The sequence below is a fragment of the Panthera onca genome, chromosome B2 (assembly GCF_046562875.1).
Source record: "Panthera onca isolate mPanOnc1 chromosome B2, mPanOnc1 haplotype 2, whole genome shotgun sequence".
Lineage (NCBI taxonomy): Eukaryota > Metazoa > Chordata > Mammalia > Carnivora > Felidae > Panthera > Panthera onca.
In genome coordinates this window covers 53,842,574-53,869,526 of record NC_138343.1, presented here as the reverse complement: position 1 = coordinate 53,869,526, position 26,953 = coordinate 53,842,574, and the positions used below count along the sequence as shown (strand labels likewise).

Here is a 26,953-nt window from a genome sequence, read left to right as displayed (position 1 = left end):
GAGAAACATTTGGTAGCAGATTTGACCATGGGGAGGGGCAGGAGCGAACAATAGTGGGAGTCAGCAGCAGTAGCAATGGGTGGGTGGTCCTGCCAAGTTCTTGGAGATCATGAGTCAGCATTTACCAAGGCATACAGTTCACTGCCATTTCCTGGGCATTTGAAATGTTAACCAGAGTTTTTGGGAATGGAGCAGAATGAGATCAGCACTTGGATGTCAGCAGGAACATAGAGTCCTCTGTTTCTGTTTGTCTCTAATTTAACTGAGATATTTTGATAACCCTTTCCTTTGTTTTGTCCCCTCTTTTCTGGTTTTCTTCTTATTGTTTTTTAAACTGCCATCCCCTTTCTAAAAAATTTTAAATGTTTATTTATTTTGAGAGAGTGAAAGAGTGTGCACTAGCAGGGGAGGGGCAGAGAGAGAGAGAGAGAGAGAGAGAGAGAGAGGGAGAGAGAGAGAATCCCAAGAATCCCAATCCCAATCCCAAGAGAATCTGTGTTGATAGCGCAGAACCCAGTGTGGGGCTCAGTCTCACAAACCATGAGAACATGGCCTGAGCCGAAATCAAGAGTTGGAGGCTTAAGCAACAGAGCCATCCAGGCACCCCTAAATGGTCATCCTCTTTTTATTGATTACCATCCCCTACTTTCCTCACCTCTGCGGTTTACTTTCTGAATGCAACAGTATCACCCATACTTTCATTTATGCCTTAATTTATGCTGGATCCTATGCCAGGCATCATAAGTAAATTAAGTGGGCCAGGTACGGACTGTGTCAGACTAGAAAGCACATGTCCTTTCTGAAAAGGGGAAATACTATTAGGCTCAAAGCTCCACATCTTAATTTTCTTATAAAACTCCCAGTTTTTAAATGTCTGTCATTAGTTTTAAAAAATGAGTAGGCCAGTCACAATGCATCTGTAGGATGGCTGTATCAGCAGTTGACAGTTTTGGATATGATACTGTTGGACGAACGAGGCAGGTACAAAATGCTTGCATCTCCATCGTGGCTTCTAAAGAGACTATAGATGCAGTAAACTCTTTCCTGACTCAGCATCTCTCTCCCAATTGACTTTATATTATTAATCATATCTTTATGTACACATATCTTTATGTATCTTTATGTACATTATCTTATGGAAGAGATATTTTTCAGCCTAACACATTAAGATGATAATATTTAAATATAAGTTGGCTATTTTATCACTTCTGCTCTGCCAGTTAGATTTTAAGCTCCTCCAAGGCAGGAGCCGATGTGTGCTTCAGACATATTTATTTTTAAGATTTTTATTTTTAAGTAATCTTTACACCCAACGTGGGGCGCAAACTCACAACCCTGAGATCAAGAGTTCTCCAGGAGCAATCAAGAGCAATGCTCCAGTGGAGCATTGCTCCACTGACCAAGCCAGCCAGGTGCCCCCACTTAAGACATATTTTTAATTGATTGATATAAATAAGTAGCCATTTAAAATATAACATTATGTATTCTCTAGTTAAAGAGATGTTTTTGGCATTTGAGTTTGTCTTCCTAATGTGTTTCTGTTATGTGGGGCTATTTTCAGTGTTGCATTTGCTTTTTCTTTAGGCAAATTATTTGAAATGCCCTTTATCAGTTTGGAAAGACTACCTACAGGTCCTCAAATGCAGACTGGTTTTGATGTCTCTATTTCTATAATTTTAATATGACCAAATTAAGCAGGACTTGCAAAAAAAGTCTGTGCTATTTTTAAAAGATTTTTATAATTTTAGAAAATTTCATATTTTGGTACCTAATATAATTTTTCTTTTATTTGTAATCCTTTTGGGGGGATGACTGGGGCAGTGTCAGAACACCTAGGACCAAAGAATCTTAGAGTTGGAAGAGACCAGAGTAAACTCAGTGTTTCCCTCAGCACAGACTTGGTCCCTTGCAGTAGGAAGGTGCTCAGTATCATACAAAGCAGTATTTCCCAATTTTTTTTTTGAACTTATAAAAAAAATTTATTTATTTATTTTTGAGGGGGGGGGAGAGAGAGAGAGAGAGAGAGAGAGAGAGAGAGAGAATGGGAAAACACAAACAGGCGAGGGTCAGAGAGAGAGGGAGACAGAATCTGAAGCAGGCTTCAGGCTCTGAGCTGTCAGTGCGGAGCCTGATGTGGGGCTTGAACCCATGAACTGTGAGATTATGACCTGAGTCAAAGTCGGATACTTAACCGACTGAGCCACCCAGGTGCTCCAAGTCCTTTCCACTTTTAAGGGTTGTTTATTTTTGTATGGTTTTTCTTTGTGAACTGACAACTGTCTCTGATCATTTCTGTCCTTTGGGCTTAGTACTGAGCATGGAACAAGTCTACTTATTTTGAGCTCCCCAAATAAATGGTAAGATCTCTGAGGGCTGTATGTTAAGATGTTCCTCCTAGTGCCTAAGACACATTTTAGGGCATTTAACAACACATGGTTGAGAGCACAGGCTTTGGGGTCAAAGGACCCAGATGGAAATCCTGGCTCTAATTTGTAATGATGGAATAACTGTGGATAAGTTACTTAACGTCTCCAAACATCTATTTCTTTCTTGGGTTGCAGTGAGTATTAAATAAGATATGAAAGAAAATGCTTAGTATTTTTCCTGACTATGGTCATTCAATAAATGATGTGTGTAGTTAGAACATGACGGTTATACTGAAAGGAAGGAAGTCTTGGAGAATGTTTTAGTACGAAGCCAAGACTGCCTAGAATCTCAGCCATACTCCTCCCAGAAATGAGTCTTTGATGCTTATCTTGTAGAGCTTCCTACACACTAGAGGAAAATGATGTGTGAGCTCAGTTTCCCCAGAAACATAATATCAAGGAACACTCTTTTTTTGTTTTTATTTTTTTTTAACATTTATTCATTTTTTTGAGAGACAGAGCATGAGTTGGGGAGGGGCAGAGAGAGAGGGAGGCACAGAATCCCAAGCAGGCTCCAGGCTCTGAACTACAGCACAGAGCCCAACGTGGGGCTCGAACTCACGGACCATGAAATCATGACCTGAGCTGAACTCAGATGCTTAACCAACTAAGCCACCCAGGTGTCCCCCATGGAACACTTTTAATGCACAATCTTTCTAGGAAGAATTTGTGTTCTGAATTCCAGTGTTCTTCTTTCAGAGGCTGATGAACTCGCCCTGTCCACGTAAAAGAAACCTTTGACTTCCTTAACTCTTTGCCCAAAGCCTCCTCCATGGAGTGAGATCCAAGAGCCTTCTAGCTTCCCTTCCTTCTGACCTCTCTTTTCCCCTAACTCCACCTAGGCTCTTCTTCCCCTCTCAGTTAAGGGCTCCTGCAAATGTCCCCTAAAAGGAGAGAGTGGGAGATAGCTGATGTCTCATCAAACCAGAAGCTCCCTCCCTCTTACTGTTTAAAAGTGGTTTCCAGTTGGGAGGCTAATTAAAAACTATTTATTTGATGAGATATACTGAATTGTTCAAATAGGTTTAAAAAAAATTTAAAACAAGCACATAGTCTCCACAGTTTATCATAATTCATTTGGTTTTCAAGGGTTTAAATACACTGTCTTGCATTTTCCTTAACTGTTTTCATCAACATCTGTTTATTTGTGGTAGAGATTGTTTTCTCTAGGATCTGTAATATCAGATAATGGGCCCTTGCTTTTTTGACTTGTTTCCCAATAAAAAACTAGCATACAAGTTGTTTTGGGCCTTACTATATATTTACCTAATCAATGGGATTTTAAACAAAATTAGATCTTCATGATTTTAATTTAATTTAATTAAATTTAATTTTATCATTATTATTTTTAATATGGGGCTTGAACTCATGATCCTGAGATCAAGACCTGAGCTGATATCAAGAGTCGGACGCTTAACCAACTGAGCCACCCATGTACCCCAGATCTTCACGTTTTTCAAGTTTTGATGTCTTTTATTTTGTTTATATAAATTTTTTTTTAAAATGTGATTTTGAACCAACTTTGTGTTCACTGGATTGTATATTAAACAAATACCAGTGAAGTCTCTTTTATATCCTTTCATCTAAAACTATACTTAGGACTAAGGCAAGCACATCACCTTTCTCTGGTGTCTTGTTGATTTAGGCTACTGCTTTGGTGCTTCTCAAAGTGTATATCAAGAAATACTATGAAAAATTACTGAGATGGACACTATCACTGTGTACTTGCAGTCCAGGGATCTCGATGTTGTGAGAATAGGCCTAGATTAAGCAACACTCAGAGAAACCGAGAAAGGTCTTACTTATGTGTCCACCCCTGTCCCCCACCCAACTCTTCATTTTGAAAATATTCAAATGTGTAGAAAAGTTGAAAGAGTAGTATTGTGAATACTTATTATTTTTTATGTTCATTTTTTTAGTGTATTTATTTTGAGAGAGGGAGAGAGAGAGAGAGAGAGAGAATGCCTGTGCATGAGCAGGGGAGGGACAGATAACCTGTTGGGCCATAACCTATTGCTATATTTACCAGTTCTCTCTTGTTTTTTTTTTTTTTTTTAAACAATTGAAAATAAGTGCAGACATCAAGAGTTTCTTCACCCTGGAAGATAAGGATAAAAGTGTCCCAGGATAAGGCACTTTCCTATACAATCACAATATCATTATCACATCTTAGAAAATAAACAATAATTTCCCAATATTATCTAATAAACAATCCATAATCCATGTTCAAATGTTCCCAGTTGTCCCTAACATGTTCTTTTTAGCTTAAAACAAAAGTGTAGAATCTCATCAAGGTTCACAAATTTGTTAGTATGCTTCATTTATTTTTATTTTAATTTTATTTAAAAAATTTTTAATGTTTATTTTTATTTTTATTTTATTTTATTTTTTTTTTTAAATGTTTATTTATTTTTGAGACAGAGAGAGACAGAGCATGAACAGGGGAGGGGTAGAGAGAGAGGGAGACACAGAATCTGAAACGGGCTCCAGGCTCTGAGCTGTCAGCACAGAGCCCGACGCGGGGCTCGAACTCACAGACCGTGAGATCATGACCTGAGCCGAAGTCGGATGCTTAACCGACCGAGCCACCCAGGCGCCCCTGTTTATTTTTATTTTTGAGAGATAGAGAGACATAGCATGAGCAGGGGAGGGGCAGAGAGAGGAGACACAGAATCTGAAGCAGGCCCAGGCTCTGAGCTGTCAGCACAGAGCCCAACATGGGGCTCAAACCCATGAACCGTGAGATCATGACCTGAGCCGAAGTCAGACACTTGGCTCACTGAGCCACCCAGGCGCCCCTGCTGTATTTATTTTTAAATTTATAACATGCTCTGTTTGTTTGGTGTGTATATTTCTCAACATTGACCATTATGAAGAGTACAGAAGAGTTATTTTATAGAATGCCCCACAATCTAATTGTTTATGTGTTTTGGTTTTTAACCTTTTGGTAAACTTTTGGAAATATATTTGCAGAAGTGTGCATAAAATATAAGTATGCAGGTTTGTGGAAGTCACCTGTCCAGTCTCTGGAATCCTAAAAGTCTGGCTCTTTTACAAACCCTTATCTCTGCACTTGTTTCTCCACTGCATTTAGAGAATGCCTAGTGCAGAGACAACTTCCTGGCATTTTCCTGCGGATCAGGGTGCTAAGACTGGGCGGCTTCCAATTTAGGCAGTTCCATTGTACTTATCTCAGATCCCCCACCGGGGTTTCAATTAGAGAAGTTATTGTTTAGATCCCCTTCTAAAAATGTTGCATTCTCTAATTATCTTGGCTTTAAGACATTTGGGTTGTTTTTATACCATGTGAATGCACTGGCTGTTAGGAAAGTCATTTTAGAGTTTTGGTGATCTAATTCAATTGTTAAGACTGCCTTAATAACTAGGTTGTAATAAGACATAATACAGGGTGTTTAGATTTCTCACAACCTTGTGTTTTTGGTTAGAGACCCAACATCAGTCCTGAAGTGGTTCACAGTCCTTTATTTAAAACAAAAAAGGCCAAATGTTAAAAATATTATGACCCAGGCCAACTTTGTCTTTACCCTCCTACTTACCTTTCTTCTTCTTCTGCACAGTCCACAGTGCTTTCCTATTTCTTTTGTACTCAACATGAATGCCAAATGGTGATGACAGACGATGGTGTAAATTGGGGTCCTTAACCTGGAGTCAGTGTGTCAGTGAACTCCATAAAATCATGTGCAAAGTTTGTGTATATTTGCCCATGTGTTCTGTTCTGGAGAGATGTTCCCATAGATTTCTTCAGCTTTTCAGGGGTGCCTGTGAGCCCCAAATGGTTAAAAACACTGGCTAACTAGTTACTTCTTCCCAGGGCCTTTGCTATTTTCTCTGACTCTAGGCATAGTAGCTTTCTCTTTAGTAATATTTTTGTGTACTTGTTTTGAATTTAAAAATTATAAGGAATAAAATTAAGTCCATTTATTTATAATATTGGTCAACATTCTGAGAAACCATTGTTTATACACTGGTAAATAGTTATCTATCTACCTATCTTCTGTTTACCAATTTATCAATCACCTATCTATCTATTTATCTATCCATCTACACACACACACACACATACACACACACACACACACACACACACACACACACACACTTTTTAAAAGGAATCCTAGTGTAGATGGGTAACATTTTTGTTTAATTGCTGCAGTGTAGTTCATTAGTTCATTGTATGGATATATTGTAATTATCAAATCTCTTATTCATGGACACAGATTTAATAGGAATCAAACCTTAGGCAATAAGAGATAAGATCTTGGGGCTTTTGCTGGTCACAAGAGCCCTCTTCCTTTGTCTAATCCCTGCAAACTCCACATCAAATGTGAGGCTATGGATTTGGGGCCAGAAAACAGGTTAGCTTTTTCAAAAAGAAAACTGTATTCTTTTTTTTTTTTTAGTTTAATCATTTTATTTTGAGAGAGACAGAGAGAGAGAGAGAGTGTGCGCATGAGTTGGGGAGGGGCAGAGGAAGAGGGAGAAAGAGAATCCCAAGCAGGCTCCATGCTATCAGTGCAGAGCCCAATGCGGGGCTCAATCTCATGAACTGTGAGATCATGACCAGAGCCAAAATCAAGAGCTGAACGCTTAACTGACAGAGCCATCCAGGCACCCCAGGAACTGTATTCTTACACTCTTCCCTCCAGTCTCCAAGATACTGACATGAATCAAATCATTTCAAATCAATAAAGAATATAACAGTTTTATAGGATTGATTACCTTCAAAGCAGCTTCATTTAAATCCATTTTCAATTTTCAAGGTTCAAATGGGCCTAATTTTGTATAGTTTACTTACATTTTTAAAAGTGTTTATGGAAATTATTGTGTAAAAAACCCTGATATGTTCTTAAAATGCTTTTGTTATGTAGCTTGGGAGACTTTACCAAAGAGAAATATGCATGATTTCCCTTGGTCTGTGTATCTGTGTCTATATTTTCATATGATATATTGCTGAAAGAAGTGTTGCTGATGGTCTTTTCTTCCTTTTCTCTCTTATCTGTTTACCAGTGACACTACCAGATTAGAAGCTGCCCCAGTCAACACCCTTGGGTCCAGGGGTAGTAACTGTTCCCATCTGGCTACGTGTGATTAATGGTGTTTATGTCATGGCATAAATCACATTTTGCTGTTCAATCAGCTGAGACTCTGGCCATTAAAAAAAATTACTCTATCTACAAAAATTAATAACCAGTGGTTTTTGGAAAGGAGCAGTTCTTTAACAGTTACTCCCTAAGTCTGTCTGTAAAGATAAACAATCAAATTACTATAGTCAGTGAAATTGTGCGGGCAACAGCAAGAAATATAATCTCGCAGATAAGGGATGACCTTAAGTAAGGACAGGTAGGAAGCCATTTTAAGGAAGACAAGGCAACCAAAGAAACCCAATACCCTTTTGAAAGTCTTTAAGAATGTCACCCTTTTCCACAGATGTAGCCAATAACACGACATCAGAGAGTGCAAGATGAATTTTCAGAAAAGCATGGAAAATAAATTACGTTGATAATGGCATTCTGTGACTGACTTAATACCCACTCACAACTCTCTGTGGACTCTAGCAACAATTTAGAAAATCAATTTTATTTATTTACCTCATGTTTGCCTCATACATTATTGCCATGAGGAAAACACACAAAAATCCAAATAAATAAATTAGCCAAGGTGATGACATTTCAGGTAAAATAAAATGGAGACCACTTCTTTGGGAAAGAATAGGGCGAAAGATAAATCTTAGACACTTGACTTGCTGGGAAATATTATGTGTACTTTTAAAATGGTGGTGTTGACCATGTGTAGCAACATGCCTGAATAGACGGAGGCAAGATTAATAGTCCTGATTCACTTGTAGTTTGCTTCACAGGCCGTGAGTGAGTGCTTTGGGATGTTGCTCACACAGCCTGTTTTGCTGCAGTCGCCACTGCTTTTGTGAGCAGCTCAGTGTTTTTGCTCAAATTGGAGTATGCCTCACTGATTCCGGTCTGCAACTTGCTTCTTAGGAGTCTGTGACTGCAAGATCCATTTCAGGAATTTGAGTTGCACCAGTTTGCCATCTTTACAACGAGCCTTACTTTTTTAGCAAGTGGAATTCTAAATGGGAAAGTACAGATTCCCCCTCGGTACTTTATTTATATCACTGTTCGCAGCACAGATAACATCCTTATTTCCACAGCAAGCCAGCAGCTCTCTAAATAATCACAAACCTACCTCAGTAAAGAAGGCAGGAATAATATTTCGTGCCTTTTCCCTGTGTGGAAGATAGAACCTTTTGATGCAAGATATGATCCTGCAGATTTGTTCCTGCTGGACGAAGGGAGGACTAACCTTCAGGCAAAGTGCTTTGGTAGAAGCATCCTGTTTCTCATTTCACTGTGTAATGACCAGGAGCTGAGAAGAGCTGTTTCCTGTCACTGAGCTGCATCATCCTCATTTACATTATTGGCAGCTGTTACTTTGCTAGAAGTTTAAAATATCTGAAGAACTCTCAACTGAGTTCAGATGTTTGTTTATTGGATCCGTCTTGGGCTTCTGAAAACAGTCTTTTGTGTTCTCCCCAGTCTTAAAAGCTCTTCTCAGAATCTGTTCTTCCTCCTCCTTGCTCCTTTCTGGGAACCTGCTTCAATCTCATGAAGAAAATTAAGTAAAGAGGACAAGGGGCTTACAACTCGTCAGAAAGGAGACTCCAGTTGTGAGGCGACTTGAAACGGAAAGGAATTGGGACTCAACATCCTGCATTTGTGCTTTGTTTTTGAAACTTCGAGTTAGTTGCATTAATGAATTCACCAGCAGTCTAGTAATGGAAAATGTTTCTCCTGTCCTGCTGGGGGAGCCAGATACTATAGATTTGTAACAGGAAGGCTGTTGATTCTGGCTTCATTGTTGGGCCAGTCATTTGTGAGCCGGTGGCCGGACCGCAGGCCACACACTTCTGTGCAAATCTCCCATGTATTGGGACCGCCTGGGTTTTGTTTCTGCCGTCCGAGACACGGCCAAGAAAAGATGGTGAGCCCTGGGTTTCATTTCTTGTTTGTGTTTCCCCTCAGCATTGAGGATGGTGCAGGATGCCAGACTCAGTTTGGGGGCAGGGAGGGGACTGTTGAAAGCGATGAGCATATGTGAGTGTTTTGCTATTAATGCTTTTTTCTGTGTCATCCTCTGTAGAGTTCCGGGAACGCGTCCTATCGCTGCTCTATGTCTTCCTCTGCGGATTTTTCTGATGAAGATGATTTCAGCCAGAAATCTGGCTCGGCATCTCCAGCGCCGGGAGACACCTTACCCTGGAATTTGCCTAAACATGAGAGATCAAAAAGAAAGATTCACGGGGGCTCGGTGCTGGACCCCGCTGAGAGGGCAGTGCTTAGGATAGCAGGTAAGCGCATCCGGGGAGGGGATGGAGCCTAGAGAGGGTTTCGAAATTCACCCATCTACCCCCTGGGGCCGGGGCTGTAGCTGGGAGCTGCTGATGCACCGGCAGGCGTAGATTGGTGCTCTAGGTGGGGGAGGAGGATGACCATGTTTACTTTATGCCCGATTTATATCGAGAAAGCAGTTTGCCCAGCCTGCTGGTGACTAAGCTGTTTGGCCTTGTCTTTGGGTTGGATGAATTGATACCTTTGAAATGCAAGGGGATATTTACAGACATCTGCATTAAACTTTCCTATTTACACGATGTAGCTACTGTGACATTCTGAAAGTATTAACTTATGTGATTCCTAGTGTATTTGCTAGAAGCTGTGAGAAAGCTGCCTTCTTTTCCATTTTTGCCCAGGGACACTGAGCTACGCAGATTTAACTGGGGTAGATTCCTGGCTTTTGGTACCCAGGATTGTAGAGGGTACTTCAGCAACTTGGATGACATTTTTTTTTTTTTTTTTTTTTAAATGTATCATCTCTGTCAGCATCATGTGTCCATAGCAGCTTTCTGTCCCTGGTGCTTTTCAGGGCTTAGCCATCATGCATTCCTGATTAATTAATTTATGGGAGGTGCCAACATTTCTGTTCTGTTACCGGTGTTCCCTTGCATTGGCCGTAAAAGTCGAACCAGAAGGGGTGGCTTGTTTTACCCAGCTGAAAGCTGAGAACACTGAGGAAACCAGTCCTCCAACCTTGCAGTGCTAGTGTGGTTCTCTCTTCTGTGTTCTGTGCATGAGACTTGCTTCCTGGGGTGATTGTTCCTCAATTCCCTCAATAATTCCCTCTCTCTCTCTCTCTCTCTCTCAGAAATGGTATAAGTCTTTTGGGGCTCTTGCAAAGGCCAAAGGTCAGGTTTTTTCCAGAGCTAGTTTCTGCAGTCAGTGGATCTGGCCTTCTTTCCTTTCCACTCCTGGGTGGGGGTGCCCACCCAGTTTCTTTTGCCTCCCACTATAATACAAAGTTGGTACTCTATCTTCCTCTGAGGGGGCTGGTGGGGAATAGTCCAGATCCCAGCCACCACAGCAGCTGAGACTCCCCCTATGGTCCCCCCAGTGGGATTTTCTGATTACGGGAAAAACAAACAGCGCCCAGCCAGCCATTCTGTAGTCTGGGTTTCTGGGGCAACAGCCTTGAGCTTCTTCTGTCTGTTGTGAGATGCTGGCTGGTCTCTTCCAGGCCTTTGAGAGGAGGGGTGGAGCTGGGAAAGGGTAGGAGGAGGGAGGATCTAGGAGGGAGGCTGTTCTGGAGCCAAGTGAGAGTGAGCAGGGGTGGCTTGGGGGAGCTGGGACAGACCTAGCTCTCACTGCCTTCCTCAAGTACTAAAAAATGTTTAGTCACTGAGGCCTGACTCCTTGTACCTCCCCTCTTTTCCCCCCACTACATGCAGGTCCGGGGCATGGAGAGGAGGAGATGGTGACTCCACCCTATCTTTGTGCAGAAAGGGAAGATAGGTGAAAAGAGGGTACTGAGAGAAGTTGTTGGGTCTTTGTGGAAAGCCTGGCCCATCAGAACAGGATACCTGTGTTCTGTGCATTTTTGTGGAAGGAAGAGGTGCTTTTGGCTCGAGGGTTTTGATAGTGGTGGCAGAAGTGGATATTTTGCTTTCATTAGTGCAGGAAGGGGTTATGGGAGCAGGACGGATCAGGTGTTTGTCAGGGGGAATGACATTATATAAGCTGAGGAAGACAACTAGGCAGGAAGTCAGGAGAAGTTGGGGAGACTGTCATTGTACCCTGCAGATGGGGAAGGAATGGAAGAATTGGCAGTTCTGGTGGGATGCAGTGGGCAAGTAGCTGCTGATGTTGGTAGACTGCAGACTCTTTGAGGGCAGGAGCCATGTCTTACTCGTAAAATGTTTGTTGAGTTATTTGTGGGGATTGCTGTGAAGTTAGTGGTTATTAATGCACTTGAGACTTCCAAGTTACATACTTAAAAAAATTTCTTTTAATGTTTATTTATTTTTGAGAGAGAGAGACAGAGTGTGAGCAGGGGAGGGGCAGAGAGAGGAGACAGAATCCGAAGCAGGCTCCAGGCTCTGAGCTGTTAGCACAGAGTCTGATGCAGGGCTCGAACCCATAGACCATGAGATCATGACCTGAGCTGAAGTCAGACACTCAACAGACTGAGCTACCCAGGTACCCCTCAAGTTACATACTTTTAAGATATTAATCAAAAACAAAACAAAATTATGAATAGAATAAGCAGCCCTACTATGGAAATGTGCTACTGTATTTAAAATAAATATTGGTAAGTTGCTGTTTTCTACACAAATCATAATAATCATACCTTGGGAGCAGAGACTTGGAGGCCGGTCTTCAAATATCTGTTTAATAATAATGTGGCTAAAATATGAAATTCAGATATATTATGTGTTAAATACACTGCTGATCACCCCCATGTGAAGATAAGATACTGCTGATCACCCCGTGTGAAGATAAGTGGAGGGAATTTGATGCTGTGGAGTTTGAAAACATACCATTAAAAGATTTTGACTCTTAACTTTATTAGACATTTTCACAGTCTGCCCAAAACTCACCCCGTCTTTGAAATTCATCCCTAGTAAGACATGGGATGAGGTTCAGAAATGGTATGAGGCTGTCAGTAGTGTTCATTACCTAGTAATAAAGGAGTTGAAAGTCCAATATTTTTATTTGTTTTTAAGGTCACAAAGATAGAATTGAACATGAAAATGCCTAGAGTCAAAAAGACCATATGGTCTGTGGGATACCTTAATTCATTCATATTTAATAAAAATTTGAGTCCTGGAATAAAATGAAGAAAAGCACATACTGTTGCCTCTAAGGAAGTTTTTGTTCAGTATGATAACTGGATGTGTTGTCAGATACAACACGGTGTGAGAGATTAGCTGTAATGACTATAAGTACCTAATATGAAACGAATCTAGAGGAGAGTCTAACTAGCTTGGACAGAGAGGGAAGGTTCCTGAGAGGCTTCTGGTGGGAAGTGCCACTTGAGGTGAGATTTGAAGAGCTTGATGGAAATAGGGGGAACGGGAACACCACTTCAGAGGGATGGTACCACAAGAACAAAGGTAGGGAGATGTGTTTAAATGGAAACTTTAAGGGAATCTAGAAATCAGAGTAAGTGCTTAAGAAAAGTGGGAAAATATGATAAATGGAAACTTCAAGTAATATGCGTAGTAAAGCATGGAGTTTGGTAGGGAATAGCAGAAATTATAGAGGAGCTTGTGTGCAATGTTGAGATTGGACTATTTGTGTTGTAAGGGGTGGGGGAATTCTTGGAAGATTTTTCAGCAGTGCAGTGACATAATCAGGTTCACATTTTGGAGAATCTTATTGGTGCTGGTGTCGCATGTCTGACACTTTATGATTTTAAAAGTGCTTTTGCACTTGTTGTAGTTCTCTTATTTTAAAATCTGAGACTGTATACCTTTCCTTTCTCTCACAGGGTCAATGTGAGAACAAGATGACGAAGTGTGAGGAATGGGGCTTTGTAATATCCATTGTATAAATGGCTTTTACATAAGAACAATATAGATCTGCTGTTCTTAGTTACAGGGTTCCCTGTAAGTTGGGTGTTTTAGTATTGAAGTGCCCATAAAGGTACATGGTTTGTTGGTGACAGTGCTGTTTTAAAATAGGGATTTTTGTCCCATGTAAATTCTTTGAAGTGGGAATTGAAGGATCTAAGCAGAGTTAGACTTTGGACTCAGGTAAACTTGGATTTTAATTCTCCCTCTATCATTAGTCAGTTGTATTTTCTTCAGCAATTTCCTGAATTTTTCTCAGCTCCATTTTCTTTATCAAAGGGGGTTATAGCTGTGGTGAGTAAATAAAGTAGTGAATGTAAAACCTTTTGTGAATTCCTGGGCACATGGCAAATGCTGTAAAAATGAGTTTGTTGATGGCCAGATGCTCTTAGAAGCAGTTACTACATTATCTCATTTAGTCTCCCAACAACCTTATGAAGTAGGTATAATTATTTTCTCCATTTTCCAGTGCAGAAATCTGCTGAGAGAGGGAGAGACTCTTCCTAAGATTATACAACTAGGAAGCGCTGGATCTATGATCTGAATTTGAACATTCTTGACTCCAGAGGCCAGCCTCTTAACTGCTGTGCTTAACTGCTGCTTCCATATGGAATAGACTATTATTATTAGCAGGTTGACCCAATATTACCATTCCAAGCATGCATGGGGCAAAGGCTGTTTTTACAGAAAAGCCCAAATGCTGCTGCTGTTCATTTTGACTGGTTCCTTAAACAGAGAGTTAAAATCAATTAAGAGAGCACTGATTATATTCACAAAACGGAGTGCTACTGGGTTTCAGTCTTTGATGAAGACTCAGACTGTACCCTCAATGACCCTACTCATTGCGAAGGACACAAAACAGTTTTGAGAGATCTGTGTACCTGTATGGTCTATAAATGGAATGAGTCTCAGGGATCTAATTGCTAACTCTTTCATTTTAAGAAGGTGTCACAAATAACGCATGTGTATTGCTTCATGCACTAATGTGTACATAAACGCATACCAAGTTGCAAGAAAACTAGTGATCCTAAGTGCTTGGTGGGACATGGGCTCAAACTCAGATTATAAGCCATTGGTCAGGGTAGAAAGGCGAGATACGGTTTTGCTTTGTTTGGAATAACAAAAGTAGGCCAGTTGCTCAGGAGAAGTAAAGATTTCCAGTTATAACTCAAATAAGTCTTTTTCGAGAGCATATAGTTTTTCAATTAGTACTCATTCCCATCTAAGAGTTAATGGAAAATGTTGCAGATTCGCAACACTGAAAGGGAAAGGAAAAAAATATCAAGGACAAAAGGTCAGTACATATGAAGGGAAGAAATAGGGAAGGAAGATGTGGGCAAAGGTGAAGCTGTCATAAGTCAGATGGTCAACAATGAGTTGATTTATCTATTAATAGTAGCTAACACGTATAAAGCCACAACTTTATAGGGTAGGCACTATTATCCCCCCATTTTACTGATGGAGAAGTTCTGAGAGGATAAGGAACTTGGCCGCGTCACACAGAAAGGAGGCAGGATGCCATCCAAGGCAGCCTGACTTCAATCAGTACTCTTAAACACATCCATTTACATGATCTGAGTACCCACTGGTTCCACCAATGGACCCTTAAAACTCACCACTTTAGTATATGACATGCCAAAGTTAAGAGAATTGTATCCATTTTACTCAAATTCAGTGGATACCAGTACTGTGTGGAATGAATAAAGGGTAGCGAGAAGAAGGGAGGGGACACAGTAGCCTGGGGGCGTTGTGAACTGACCTGGCTGTGGCCGCTTCCTAGGAGCCCAGCGGCAGATGCGCCGACAGGCTCTGGGGGGCGGAAGGGAGGGACCGAGGGCTGGTCCGCCGGCTGCGCAAGCGCAGTAGCTTCCAGGCTGTCAGGCCCTGACGCGCAGGGCCACCTGCAGAGGCCGCGCCGCCCCGCCCCCGAGATGTGCCCAGAGCAGGGACCCCCCCCCCCCCCCCGCCCGGCTCCGTCCCGTGCTGCTACCACTGAGTGACCTGAGTCCCTCTATGCCATAAGCTGGGTTGAAGTGTATTTTCCACTCTCCTCCGCGTCACCCCTTCCCCGGGGAGAACTGCAGACTGCTCAGCGAGGGGCAGAGGGGGTGGGTGGGGGGGTATCCTGCGCTCGTCAGTGACCGCGATCTGCGGCTTTGTTTCCCAGGCACCTGTTGTGGGTCCCAAATAGAAACCTCACCCTTGGGGATCCGGGCTGGCCGGCCAGTGTCCGGGGGTGGGCGTGCTTGGCAGCAAGACCGACCTAGGTGGGCGGGCCGGGGAGGGGGCCACGGGGCGCCCGGCGCTGCCTGGCAGGGAGGGGCCGAGCCGCGCCGGGGTCGGAGCCTAGCCAGCCCGGGCGCTGACCGCCGCGCTTGCCCCCTCCCTTCCGCCCTCCGCCCTCCCCCCTCCCTTTCTCCGGGGGCGCGGGCGAGTGTCTGCGGCGCGGCGGCCAGGAAATGCCGCAGATGCGCCGCGCAGCATCCCGGGCGGAGGCAGCGCGCCAGTCCTCTCGCACCGCCGCCGCGGCCTCGGCCCGGCCCGGAGCAGGCACCCATCGCAGGGCCAGGGTGGCGACCGCGTTGGCCGAAGAGGGTCCCGGCGCCTGCCGCCCTTCGCCTGTCCCCACCGTGCTCCAGGCTCCTCCGCGTGGTGTGGCGCTGCTTGTCGCCGCCCCCGGGCTTGCCGAGATTTGCTGCTGCTGAAACCTGAGAGGGACTCTGGCTCCCCGGAGCGGCGGCTTGGCACCCGCAGCCCGCCAGGGGGCCTGGGCGTTTCCTCTGCCGGCTCCGGCGCCCACCACCCCCTCGCGCCCCGGGCTCTGCGTCTCCGGCTTCAGTGCTCTCCACCAGCGTGCCGCTCCTTCCGCTTTTCCAGTTCCCTAGGCAGCGTCTTGCTGACTCCCGGGGTTAGGAGGGGGAAAGGGGAATTGGCCAGTCATCGCTTAGATAAACTTCGGCATGGCGGGGTACCTCTCGCCAGCTGCTTACCTGTACGTGGAGGAGCAGGAGTACCTCCAGGCCTATGAGGATGTCCTGGAGAGGTACAAAGGTATGTGGTGCCCGGTGCTTGGGCTGCGGGGCTTGGCACGCACCAGCCGGGTAACCGTTATCTTTGCTTAACCAGAGCCACTACGGCTTGGGCATAGGTAAACAGGTGTCTGGACCAGTCTTGGGAACGGACCAGGTCTTTTTGGAAGGGATTCAGTAACCCTGACTCACAGAAGGGTGGTGGGGTGGGCGATGGTCTGGAGACGCCCTTTGATAGGCTGTGGCGTGGGGGGAAGGGGTTTGGGTTCTGAGCACATTGCATTTTTCTTTCCCTTGTAAAAGCTGTTAAGTACTATGCATAATCATAATTCTTCCTGGGAGGGTGGGTACTGATTAATTCTCCATAGAATTACTAAGGCATTGCTGCTCTTGCTTTGCATGGGGTATTGGTTAACCCTATACAAAAGGTTCTGGGGTTCTTAAATAGATGGGCTGTTTCACCATTGAGTGCATCACCAAATCATTTTTCTTAGAACGATTTTATTTGAAAAAAGTTTATGGTTTGTGACTATATACCTGTTCTTATGTGTCATAAAAATTATTTGATTGTGATGGATGAAAGACTTAAGTCAGCGACTCTTGTAAATTTAAATATAAAGCAATATATTTTGAGATTTTTTTTTTGCCTATACTTTATGTTGGGGAAATTCTGTGCCAACCTGATAAATTTTTCATATTTTAGTATTGTTTACTTCCATCTTAAAGTGCACCATCTCCTCTTAAAGGGTCTTTTTGTCTCTGGAAATCATTTTTCAGTGCGTACAGAGACACAGTAAGGAGACTGAAACACTGCACACCCAAGGCTAGCTCACAGAGTCTTAATATATTAATAGTGAATAGTGGTCTGATTCATATCTTGGATTCAAATGGCTTTAGATCTTTCGAATATTGGCTTTGGGCTCAATTTCGGTAATTTGAATGGGCATTATATGGTTAAAAATGGCCCGCATTAATAGTTTTCTATTAGTAGAAAGTAGAAATATAAAATACTGAATTAAATAATTAAATTCCAAATCTCCAAAAATCTCAAAACCCACCCAGTAATATGTTTTATCTCTTTCTAGAATGTGTTTTATTATTGACATTCTTTTAATCCACGTAGAATTTTGTAAACAGCACAATCAGAATTCCTTTGTGCCAAGACTCTATTGTGTATAATACTGCCACTGAGCAAATGCAGTGGTATTTTAGGCGAAAGCACATTGGTAGCATTTATGTCTGTGTACGTGTGTAATATTCTCATGTTTATGTCTTTCTTAATCAGTTGTCTCCAGAACGTTAAAAATGAGAAACATTGCAATATAGACTAGTAAACCTTATTGAAGACACACACCTGTGCTCTTTAAAATCCCAAAGAAAAAAGTTGGAAAGTTCTAAAGCATATACATTTTATACTTTCGAAAAAAATTATAGCCATATGAATTTTTGTCTCATCGAGTTTTGCCTCAGTGATACGTGGCTGTTTTCAGGTGACTTTGAAAACAGTAACTGAAGTGCTGATTAGACTTGTCTTGCAGAAGCAGACATTATTGAAAAGCTTGTTTCTATTTGCCTTTGGAAATAAAAGAAAATTAAAGATCTGAAGGCCATTGCAGTTTTCATGACACTTCATTTTAATTATGACCTAATGATCAGTATTGCACTTAGGCATACACTTTTTCAAACACGTCCAAAATTTCACAGAAAAAAGTGAGGATTGTTTCCTTCATTTTCTTTGTGGTTTTAAAATGCTTAGGTCATCAATTTGTACTTGGCCTTATAGATGTCCTATGTTTCATTTAGTTTTGTAAAGGAAAGTAAGAGTATTGGTTAGTGTATCATATGAAGGACTGGAGACCTGGAAAACTCATTGTTTCCCAATGTGTTTTGAAGCCAGTTATGATTTCCCATCAGTATCCAATACGATGACTTCACTATAGTGCTTATGATCCCAATGACTTGCTGTGGGGGCTGATCTAATCAGGAAAGAATTGTAGGCTTTGAATAGGGAGTGTCAGTTCACTAAACTTTCAAAGTACGGTTGCTCATTTTCTGAAATCATGCATTGTTCAAACATCTCGCATTCCCATTTGAACTTAAGAGAGGTTATTTTGACTTTTATTTCTGACAAAGTTCCTTGGTTACAGAATGAGTTTGCATTCAGCTAGTGTATTATCAGGTTGCCAAGTTATCATATGCCCCAGCTGTTGAATAGGGTAAGTGGTGGAGTCAGCTGGAACAAATTCAAAATTTGTCTGTTGTCAGAAACGTAGAGTTGTAATAATCTATACTGTCAGCAATTATGAGTACTGGGTTTAGGAGCTGAGAGTTTTGTCAGGCTTAGTCCTCAGATGGCCTTGCAAGGACTTCCAACCTAGTCCTTTGTAGAAAACCCAGTAGTGGCAAGTGAGTGAGCCCTAATTACTTACGGTGTGGCCTATTCTAGTGTCTTGCTTTGGTCCGTTACTTCTGAGTAAAAATAGGCAACTGTTTGCTGAATTAGAATAACACAGAGCTATTTGCTGCAGAGAGGAGTGCAGTGCTCTGATTCATATTGTAGTCCTCTTATAAAACATACAGTCAGAATATTCAGGGTATCCAATTAAAAAAACATCACATTACTTCAGCTAACAGCGCAGTCAGGGGGAGTAAAGGCATTTATTTACAAATAAAAAATATTTACTTATTTTTTATGCTAGAAATTGCCCATGTCAGTGGCTTTCTTTAATATTTATTAGCTTATCTACTGTATTTACCATGTAATACAAAACATGTTGAGTAGCTTAGCATAAAAGGACAGAATAATCCCTCTTGGTTTTTTTTTCTGGTCAGTGTAAGGAAACTAACCTGTATACTATTATACTTAATTATATGTTTTTATATTATTAATACTAATTAGCTGTCACTTTAATCCGTGAAATTCTGCTAGGTAGCTCTGTCATTGGAAGCTTTAACTTTCTCAGTGTTGTTACTTTTTGAAAAGGATGTTAAATGTGAAAAATGACATCATTAATATGAACCCAGCAAATCTTATTTTATACAGTTTAGACTTAAAAAGAAGGTAGTTTATTTTGGTGCAGCCAAATGAATGTCTTCCCATTGATCTGGAAATTAATCAATTATCCCCACACAACTGTAAAAAAATGTTTCACTATCATTCTCTTTGAAAACTGCATGCCAGATTTGTTACTTGTAAAAATCGTCTTTGATTACTTAGGAAAAAAAGGAAAAAAATTTTGTTTTTCGTGAAAACTTTGAGTAATTGCTTCAGTCCCTTCTCTCAGGGCTATGTAATTCTGCTTATGTGCTTGGTGACTGAGAATCACTGCACCTGTAGTTTTCATTTCAAGTTCAGTTTTATGGCCTGCATAGATGTGTGGTTGGCAAAAATCCTGTCCTTTTGCTGTGTAAACTACTCTGGTGCCATCTGATTTGAAAGTTGGAGTGTAAAGGTTTCCAGGAACTTTCCTGCCCTTCATATTGTGTAGTCTTTGATGATCTTGCTCAGTGGTTTTCACTTGGATTCCAGGATGCTGCAAAAACTTGATTTCACATTTCACCTGCTCATGCTCTGCTCACAGGTTAATGTAATAGTTGTGTAATAGTGAACTTCAGCTGTGCTGCATCATGATAGTATTATATTGTAGCTAGTTACAACAGTATTAGTCTTGGTTTTTTCTTTTCCTTTAACGAATGAAATAGGCTTAATCTGGTAGTAAGTGTTAGGATTGTATTTGATTGTTTGTAACAGAAAACAGATGATAGTGTTTCTTTGTATCAGGTACTGAGAGGTCATGGTAGGCAGGTAGGCAGACCAGGGTTGAAGGATACCTGGATTTGCCAACAGGACCTGGACTTCTGTATTGCTGCTTAGCCACTTGTGTATCATGTGGTCATTCTGTCATCACAAGATGGCTGCTCCTTTTCTATCCCTTGTGTCTTACTTCCACATGGAGGAAGAAGTGCAAGGACAAAGGACAAAAGGCGCAAACTAGTTGAGTTGGCCTCCTTTTAAAGAGTTTTTTTAGAAGCCCACTTAGCAACTTTCACTAGTATCTCCTTCACAGGAACTATTAAAATGGTCACTGCTATCTGCATAGCAGACTAGGAAAGTACCCGCTTGAACACAGTTGAACTTGTGTTGGTTTAAAGGATAAGTAAAAATGGATTATAGAGTTTGCAACCAGCAGTGTCTGGCACACAGAGGGTAAAGTATCTGCCCTGAAATTCAAAACTTAAAGTTTAGGCACATGTTAACGACCATAACACAATATATTTGACTTTGCTAAAATTTAAGAGAATATCTGAGAGCTCTGCTGAAATCTTTGAGGATTTTCAAAATGACATAGTTGAATGTTTTATAATGTTACAAAATGGATTTGAAAGTAATTTCAAATTGGCCAAATAATTTCTTCATTGCCTCCTACCATAAGGAACACTATCAGTCTAGGAATGTAAGCAGTTATTAGATATTGTTAGTGAATTTAACATTGATCCCAAAATATCAGACTGATGCTCCTTTGGTTTCTTTTGTTTTGACTTAGACTTTTGTAGATTTCTCAACATTTATTTACCCAGGGACTTTTAAAAAAGCTTTATGCTTTTGAAAGTTTTTTTATTTGAGCAATGTGGAGATGCTTTTATCTGGCTCAGTGGTGATGTTTTAGGTAATAAATGACATGTAAGGAGAGGCAGTGGGAACAATTTATTGTCTTACAGTTAATCTGTAGCCAGGCAAAGAAACTTCAGTGTTTCTGCGTTTGGGTCATGTGTGCCCAGGAGCCTGGCTCTGGAGAGCTGGACTGTTTGACCAAAGTGTCTTCACGAAATTGAAGATTGTAAAAACATCCGAAGCTATAGAGGTGACAGAAAGATGGAGAGTATCGAGGCTGTTGGGTGTTCCTTTCTTTTTAGCTCTACAACTGAGTATAAAAATGTGTAAGATTATCTGACCGTTTGTCTTATGAACGAATTGAGTGAGAGGATTTGTAGTTTAGAATATTTAGTATTTCTTATTAATTAAAAAGAAACTTGGGTGCTTCTGTTACATGGGACTTTTCTTTTGAAAAGAAAGGCTTTTGTGTCCATTTCTCAGCTCTTAGTAAACTAGGAAATCACATGCTACTTACAAAAAGGAATTTCAGGCAGCTATCTGCTGAAATACATCATTATTTCTATAACAGATCAAATGAGGATTTATTTATTTTTTGGTTTATTTCTTTTTTTATTAAAAAATTTTTTTTAAACGTTCACTTTTGAGAGACAGAGTGTGAGTGGGGGGAGGGGCAGAGACACAGAATCTGAAGCAGGCTCCAGGCTCTGAGCTGTCAGCGCAGAGCCTGACATGGGGCTCGAACTCACGATCTGAACTGAAGTCGGATGCTTAACTGACTGAGCCATCCAGGTGCCCCATTTGTTAGTTTATTTCTTTAATGCGATTTTATTTGCTGTTATTTTTCAACCTACTATTATCTCTTTCAGAAGAGGAAACAAATAATTCTGCTTGCGTTGGATGTTGTACTTATGGTCGAAAGGGATTTTACTCTGTGAGGTGAAGGTACCAGGGAGGAAAGCTCCAAGAGGAAAGACTAGTGTGACCATTCCATTTCATTACTATAACCATAGAATCCATTTTGAGCATTTGGCTAAAGTGCACAATAAGTTTTTGAGATGCAAGTGTGTAGAGGTTGTAGGAAAATGGAAGTGGGTGAATATGGAGGGTTATGTTGGGGCAGATCGAAAGGGTGTTGAATGCCTCACTGAGGCTCAGGTTTGGGCTTTATTCTGTAGGTAGGGAAGGGAACCCTAATGATCTTCAGTAGAATGCTACCAGTGAGAATAGCTTTTAGAGAGATAACTTTGGTGACAGTAGGGAGACAGGCCGCTGTATAATTATGGTGGTTGGAATGGAAGGCTGATTCAAGAGAAATTATAGAAGTTGACAGGATGGCTGACTGGTTGGTTCTGTGTATGGGACTGGGAAGGGGTGCAGCAACTTTCATTGTTGAAGTTACATTTGAAGAAGCCTGGAGCGTTTTCTTTTTAATTTTTGTAAAAAAAATGTGTAGTGTGTTAATTAGAAAGTATCTTTTTGAAACAATTTTTTTTTAAAGTTTATTTATCTTGAGAGAGAAGAGTGTGAGTGAGCGGCGGAGGGGCAGAGGGAGAAAGAGAGAGAGAGAGAGAGAGAGAGAGAGAGAGAGAATATCCCAAGCAGGGTCCATGTGTGGACAGTATAAAGCACCATGCAGGGCTCGATCCCATGACCCTGGGATCATGACCTGAGCTGAAATCAAGAATTGGTTGCTTAACCAACTGAGCCACCTGGGTGCCCCTGAAACAATTAAAAAAAAATGTTCGTTTGTTTTTGAGAGAGAGTGAGACTGCAAGGGAGGGTCAGAGAGGGAGACAGAGGGCCTGAAAGCGAGTTCTGCACTGAGAGCAGAGAGCCCGATGCAGGGGCTCTAACTCATGAAACTGTGAGATCCTGACCTGAGCTGAAGTTGGATGCTTAATCGACTGAGTCACCCAGGTGACCCAAAACAAATTTTTAATATAAATGATTATTAGACCTTCTTTGGTAATGAAATGGTATGAATGCTGTTTTGCTTGACTTTGGGAATACAGCAAGTAGTGTGACCTAGAAAACTGGAATGTTCCATTTAATATAGGGTTCCTGAAGTAATGGCTTATCAATCTTGTTGGAATACTCTGAGCAGGATTTGTAGTATCTTAGAGCAGTGAATTTGTTTTCTTTAAGCAAATAAAATTACTGGTTTAAGATCCTTTGTAGAAATAACTGTAAGTTATTAAAAACAAATCTTTCAATATATTTCAGTAATTTGTAGTGTTTGGTTTTATTTCAAAAAGTCTTTTTTTTCCCTCCTATGTAAACTTCAGATTTGTAGTCAGTTTTGTTTGGTATATAAGAAGTGCAGTAGTTACGTGATCTTGTAAGTTCTGAGCCATCCTTTAATTTATGGGTGAAGCTTTTAATTTCTAACTGAAAATAGTAAAAACAATAGCTACCATTTATATGCTTACCTACTTATATGCCAGACAGTGCTGGGTATTGCAAATGAATTATATATGTATAATTTCTAATTCTCATAACTCTTTCATCTTCGCTGCAACTACTGCCATTTTGCCCATATGGAAATTGAGGCTTAGAGAAGTTAATTTTCCTAAGATCACATTGCTGTAAATGGTGGCCATGGCATTTGAACATAAAGTGTATATTTGACATACTATATATTTTGAGTTTCATTCCATTGGTAAATGTTGCAGAAGTTGTTTTTATGAAAAAATTTTTATTAGGATTGTGATTTTGATTAATACTACAACTGCTTGGGATGTGTTAAATGGATGCATGACATTAAAATTAATAGCTTAAAAATTGATAGAGATTTATTTCAATTCAAGTGTTAAATAGACTTTGGAGATTGAACTGTTATATATCTTAGCTGGATTATAAATTCTAATTATTAGATATCCATGAAAGGAAAATAAAATTTTAAGTTGAGCATTTTCAGTGTATATTTAGGTTGAGATTTTGAGAAGAATTAAGTTTTGTAAATGTCACCAATGAATGTGGCCGCTTTGATACATGCCTGAAATGTTTCCTGGAAAGAATCGTCAAAGCGAATTGACAAAGTCTTGATTTTTCTCTAGTGGGTGAAAATATTTCCCAGTGAATCCTGGTATTAAAGACATTTTACAAAGATACTATTGTCTCAGTGAATTAAAACATGCCCTTATTTGCAGTGTTACAGTTCTCCATGCTGGCCATGCCAGTGTGACTGTATGCATTCTTGATTCTTGACATGGAATACTACTACTTGGTGGCTTATTTTGTCCTACCTTTATTAACCTGGTGAGGTCTGATGCATCAAGTCTACCTCACTGGCTCAGTGAAGGTGGGATAAAGTAGTACATATGAAGTATTCTGAGCAGCAGAGATTACATAGATGACTCAAGTCCTCTGGCTCCTCCTAGGCCAGTAGCTTTTATTTTATTTTATTTTATTTTGAGTGAATAGACTACTTTGAAAGTACTTTTAATTCATAGAAAAATTGGGCAGAAAGTACAGAGAGTTCCCATATACTCCTTCCTTGCCCCTTACTGTTTCCCCTTTTGATATCTTGCATTGGTGTGGTACTTTTGTTATAATTGATAAACCAATATTGATGTATTATTATTAAGATCCATAGTTTAGATTAGGGTTCACTAATGCATGTATCATGTGTCTACCATTACAGTATCATACAGAATTGTTTCACTGCCCCCAAATACTCTGCATTCTACCTATTCATCCTCCTTCATCCCTGAATCTCTGGCAGCTACTGATCTTTTTAGTCTTCATAGTTTGCCTTTTCTAGAAGTTCTCTAGTTGGAATCATGTAGTTTGTAGCCTTTTCACAGTGGATTCTTTCACTTGGTAATAGGCAATTAAGGTTCCTCCATGTCCCTTCATGGCTTAATAGCTCATTTCTTTTTATTGCTGACTAATATTCCATTATTTGGATGTACCGCAGTTTATCCACTCATCTATTGAGGACATCTTTCTTGCTTTCAGCTTTTGTCAGTTATGAATAAAACTGCTATAAACATTTGTGAGCCGGGTTTTATATGGACAGAAGTTTCCAACTCATTTGGGTAAATTCCTAGGAGTACAGCTATTGGATCGTATGGTAAGGCTTTGTTATCTTGTAATAAACTGCTAAACGGTCTTCCAAAGTGGCTGTAGCCTTTTGCATTTCCACCAGCAATGAATGAGTGTTCCTGTTGCGCCGCATCCTCGCCAGCATTTGGTGTTGTCAGTGTTTTGGATTTTAATCATTCTAAAAGGTGTGAAATGGTTTTGAATTGTTTTAATTTGCGGTTCCCTAATGACATATGATGTGGAACATCTTTTCATATGGTTATTTGCCATCTTTACTCTTTTGGTGTGGTGTCTATTCGGGCCTTTTGCCCACTTTTTAATTGGATTGTTTGTCTTATTGTTGAGTTTTAAGAATTCTTTGTATGTTTTATATAATGGTCTTTTAGTAGATACGTGTTTTGCAAATGGCTAATGACTTTTTATACAGTTGCCTCCTTTTGACACTTATAAACCATTGCATATTATAGATATTATTTAAATAAATAAGGCCCTGATTATTTCCTTTCATACGGTCATGTTGTTTTTAACTACCATTTTGTTTTGGGTACATGCATTAAATATTGTAGCTACTTCAGAGGATTGCATGTGGTGTCTCAGAGTTCAGCTATCTGACAGTTTGCTCAGTTATCTGCATATGCTGCTGCTACGATTCAGGTATCCAGTTGGCAGCTATGATGCTTTATAGCACTTGAGTCTAAAATTAGTTGAACTGTTCTATTTTAAGGATAAACTGCAGTTAGTAGTCCATGTCCTGCAAAACATATGAAAGTTCAGCTCTTAGGATATTGGATTACTTATTTAAAATGTGATCAGAAGTAGGGTTACATAGATAATTGTTAGCTTTAGTTGTTTAGCAAGTTTTTGTTGTGGCGATTTGATTATAGCCTGGGTGTAAAGCTATATGTATGTAATATCTAAGAACACATAGTTTTACTCTTGTCCCTTAAACTGAAGACAGTGCCTTTAACTCAGTGATCATGTTTGAGTTTTAAAATCATGTGAGTTAAGAGGTAGAACAAGATTACCTGATTTTTCTTTCAGCGTATTTTAGAAGAGCCACAGGCTGTGAACATTGATGAATGCTGGAACACCATCGACTACCTTTGCTAGGGGAAAGAGGTGAATGATAAAAGAAATATTTGGTGGTTCATTTTATGATCTTCCCCACCCCCCTGACCAAAGTTTGTTTGTTTCTTTGTTTATTTATTTATTTATTTTGAGAGAGACAGAGAGACAGAGCAGGGGAGGCACGGAGAGAGAGGAAGAGGGAGAGAATCCCAAGCAGACTCCATGGAGTCAGCGCAGAGACCAATGTGGGGCTCGAACTCACAAACAGTGAGATCAAGACCTGAGCCGAAATCAAGAGTTGGATGCTTAACCGACTGAGCCACCCAGGCATGGCTGGAATATGTGGTTTAATTCTAAATATTTGTTGATCATATGCTTTAAAAATGTATAGAGGAACTAGGGTCTGCAGAAGGAAGAGGAACATAGGACTACAGGACTGTAGCCTCCCAAAGACACAGTTTTGGTGAGGAAGGTGGACCAGCTCTATGCATTATAAGTGAGTGCCACAAAAGAGGAGTAATGTGAACATTCCAGGGTTTTACTAGCCGAGTTGGCTATTTGAGGAAAGCAGAATTTCAGTAAGGGGAGGAGACTTGGTGTTGTTTGTGAGGGGTGGATGGCATCAGCACAGGGCTTTCTCCACCTTACCATTTCATCTGGGCAGTATGACCTGGTATTTCATTCACTCTGCAATTGTAGGAAAATATTATCAGAATGATTCAATCAATACTTAAAATTTTTTTTTTTTACATTTATTTATTTTTGAGAGACAGAGTGAGACAGAGCATGAGCAGGGGAGGGCAGAGAGAGAAGGAGACACAGAATCGGA

General features: G+C 40.7%; 1 protein-coding gene across 11 annotated transcripts in view; it reads left to right on the top strand.

Moving 5' to 3' along the window:
- Positions 1-26,953, top strand: part of DST (dystonin) — a 497,583-nt gene that overhangs the window by 113,555 nt on the left and 357,075 nt on the right. For 7 of the 11 annotated variants that reach the window (XM_078447031.2, XM_078447029.2, XM_078447030.2 and 4 more), the window contains exon 4: positions 9,603-9,810. In XM_078447031.2, the coding sequence (XP_078303157.2) occupies positions 9,603-9,810 (208 nt within the window). Of the gene's footprint in view, positions 1-9,602; positions 9,811-16,230; positions 16,417-26,953 lie in introns of those variants that run through there. The other 4 variants (XM_060615809.3, XM_060615808.3, XM_060615807.3 and 1 more) reach the window with 3 other exon arrangements.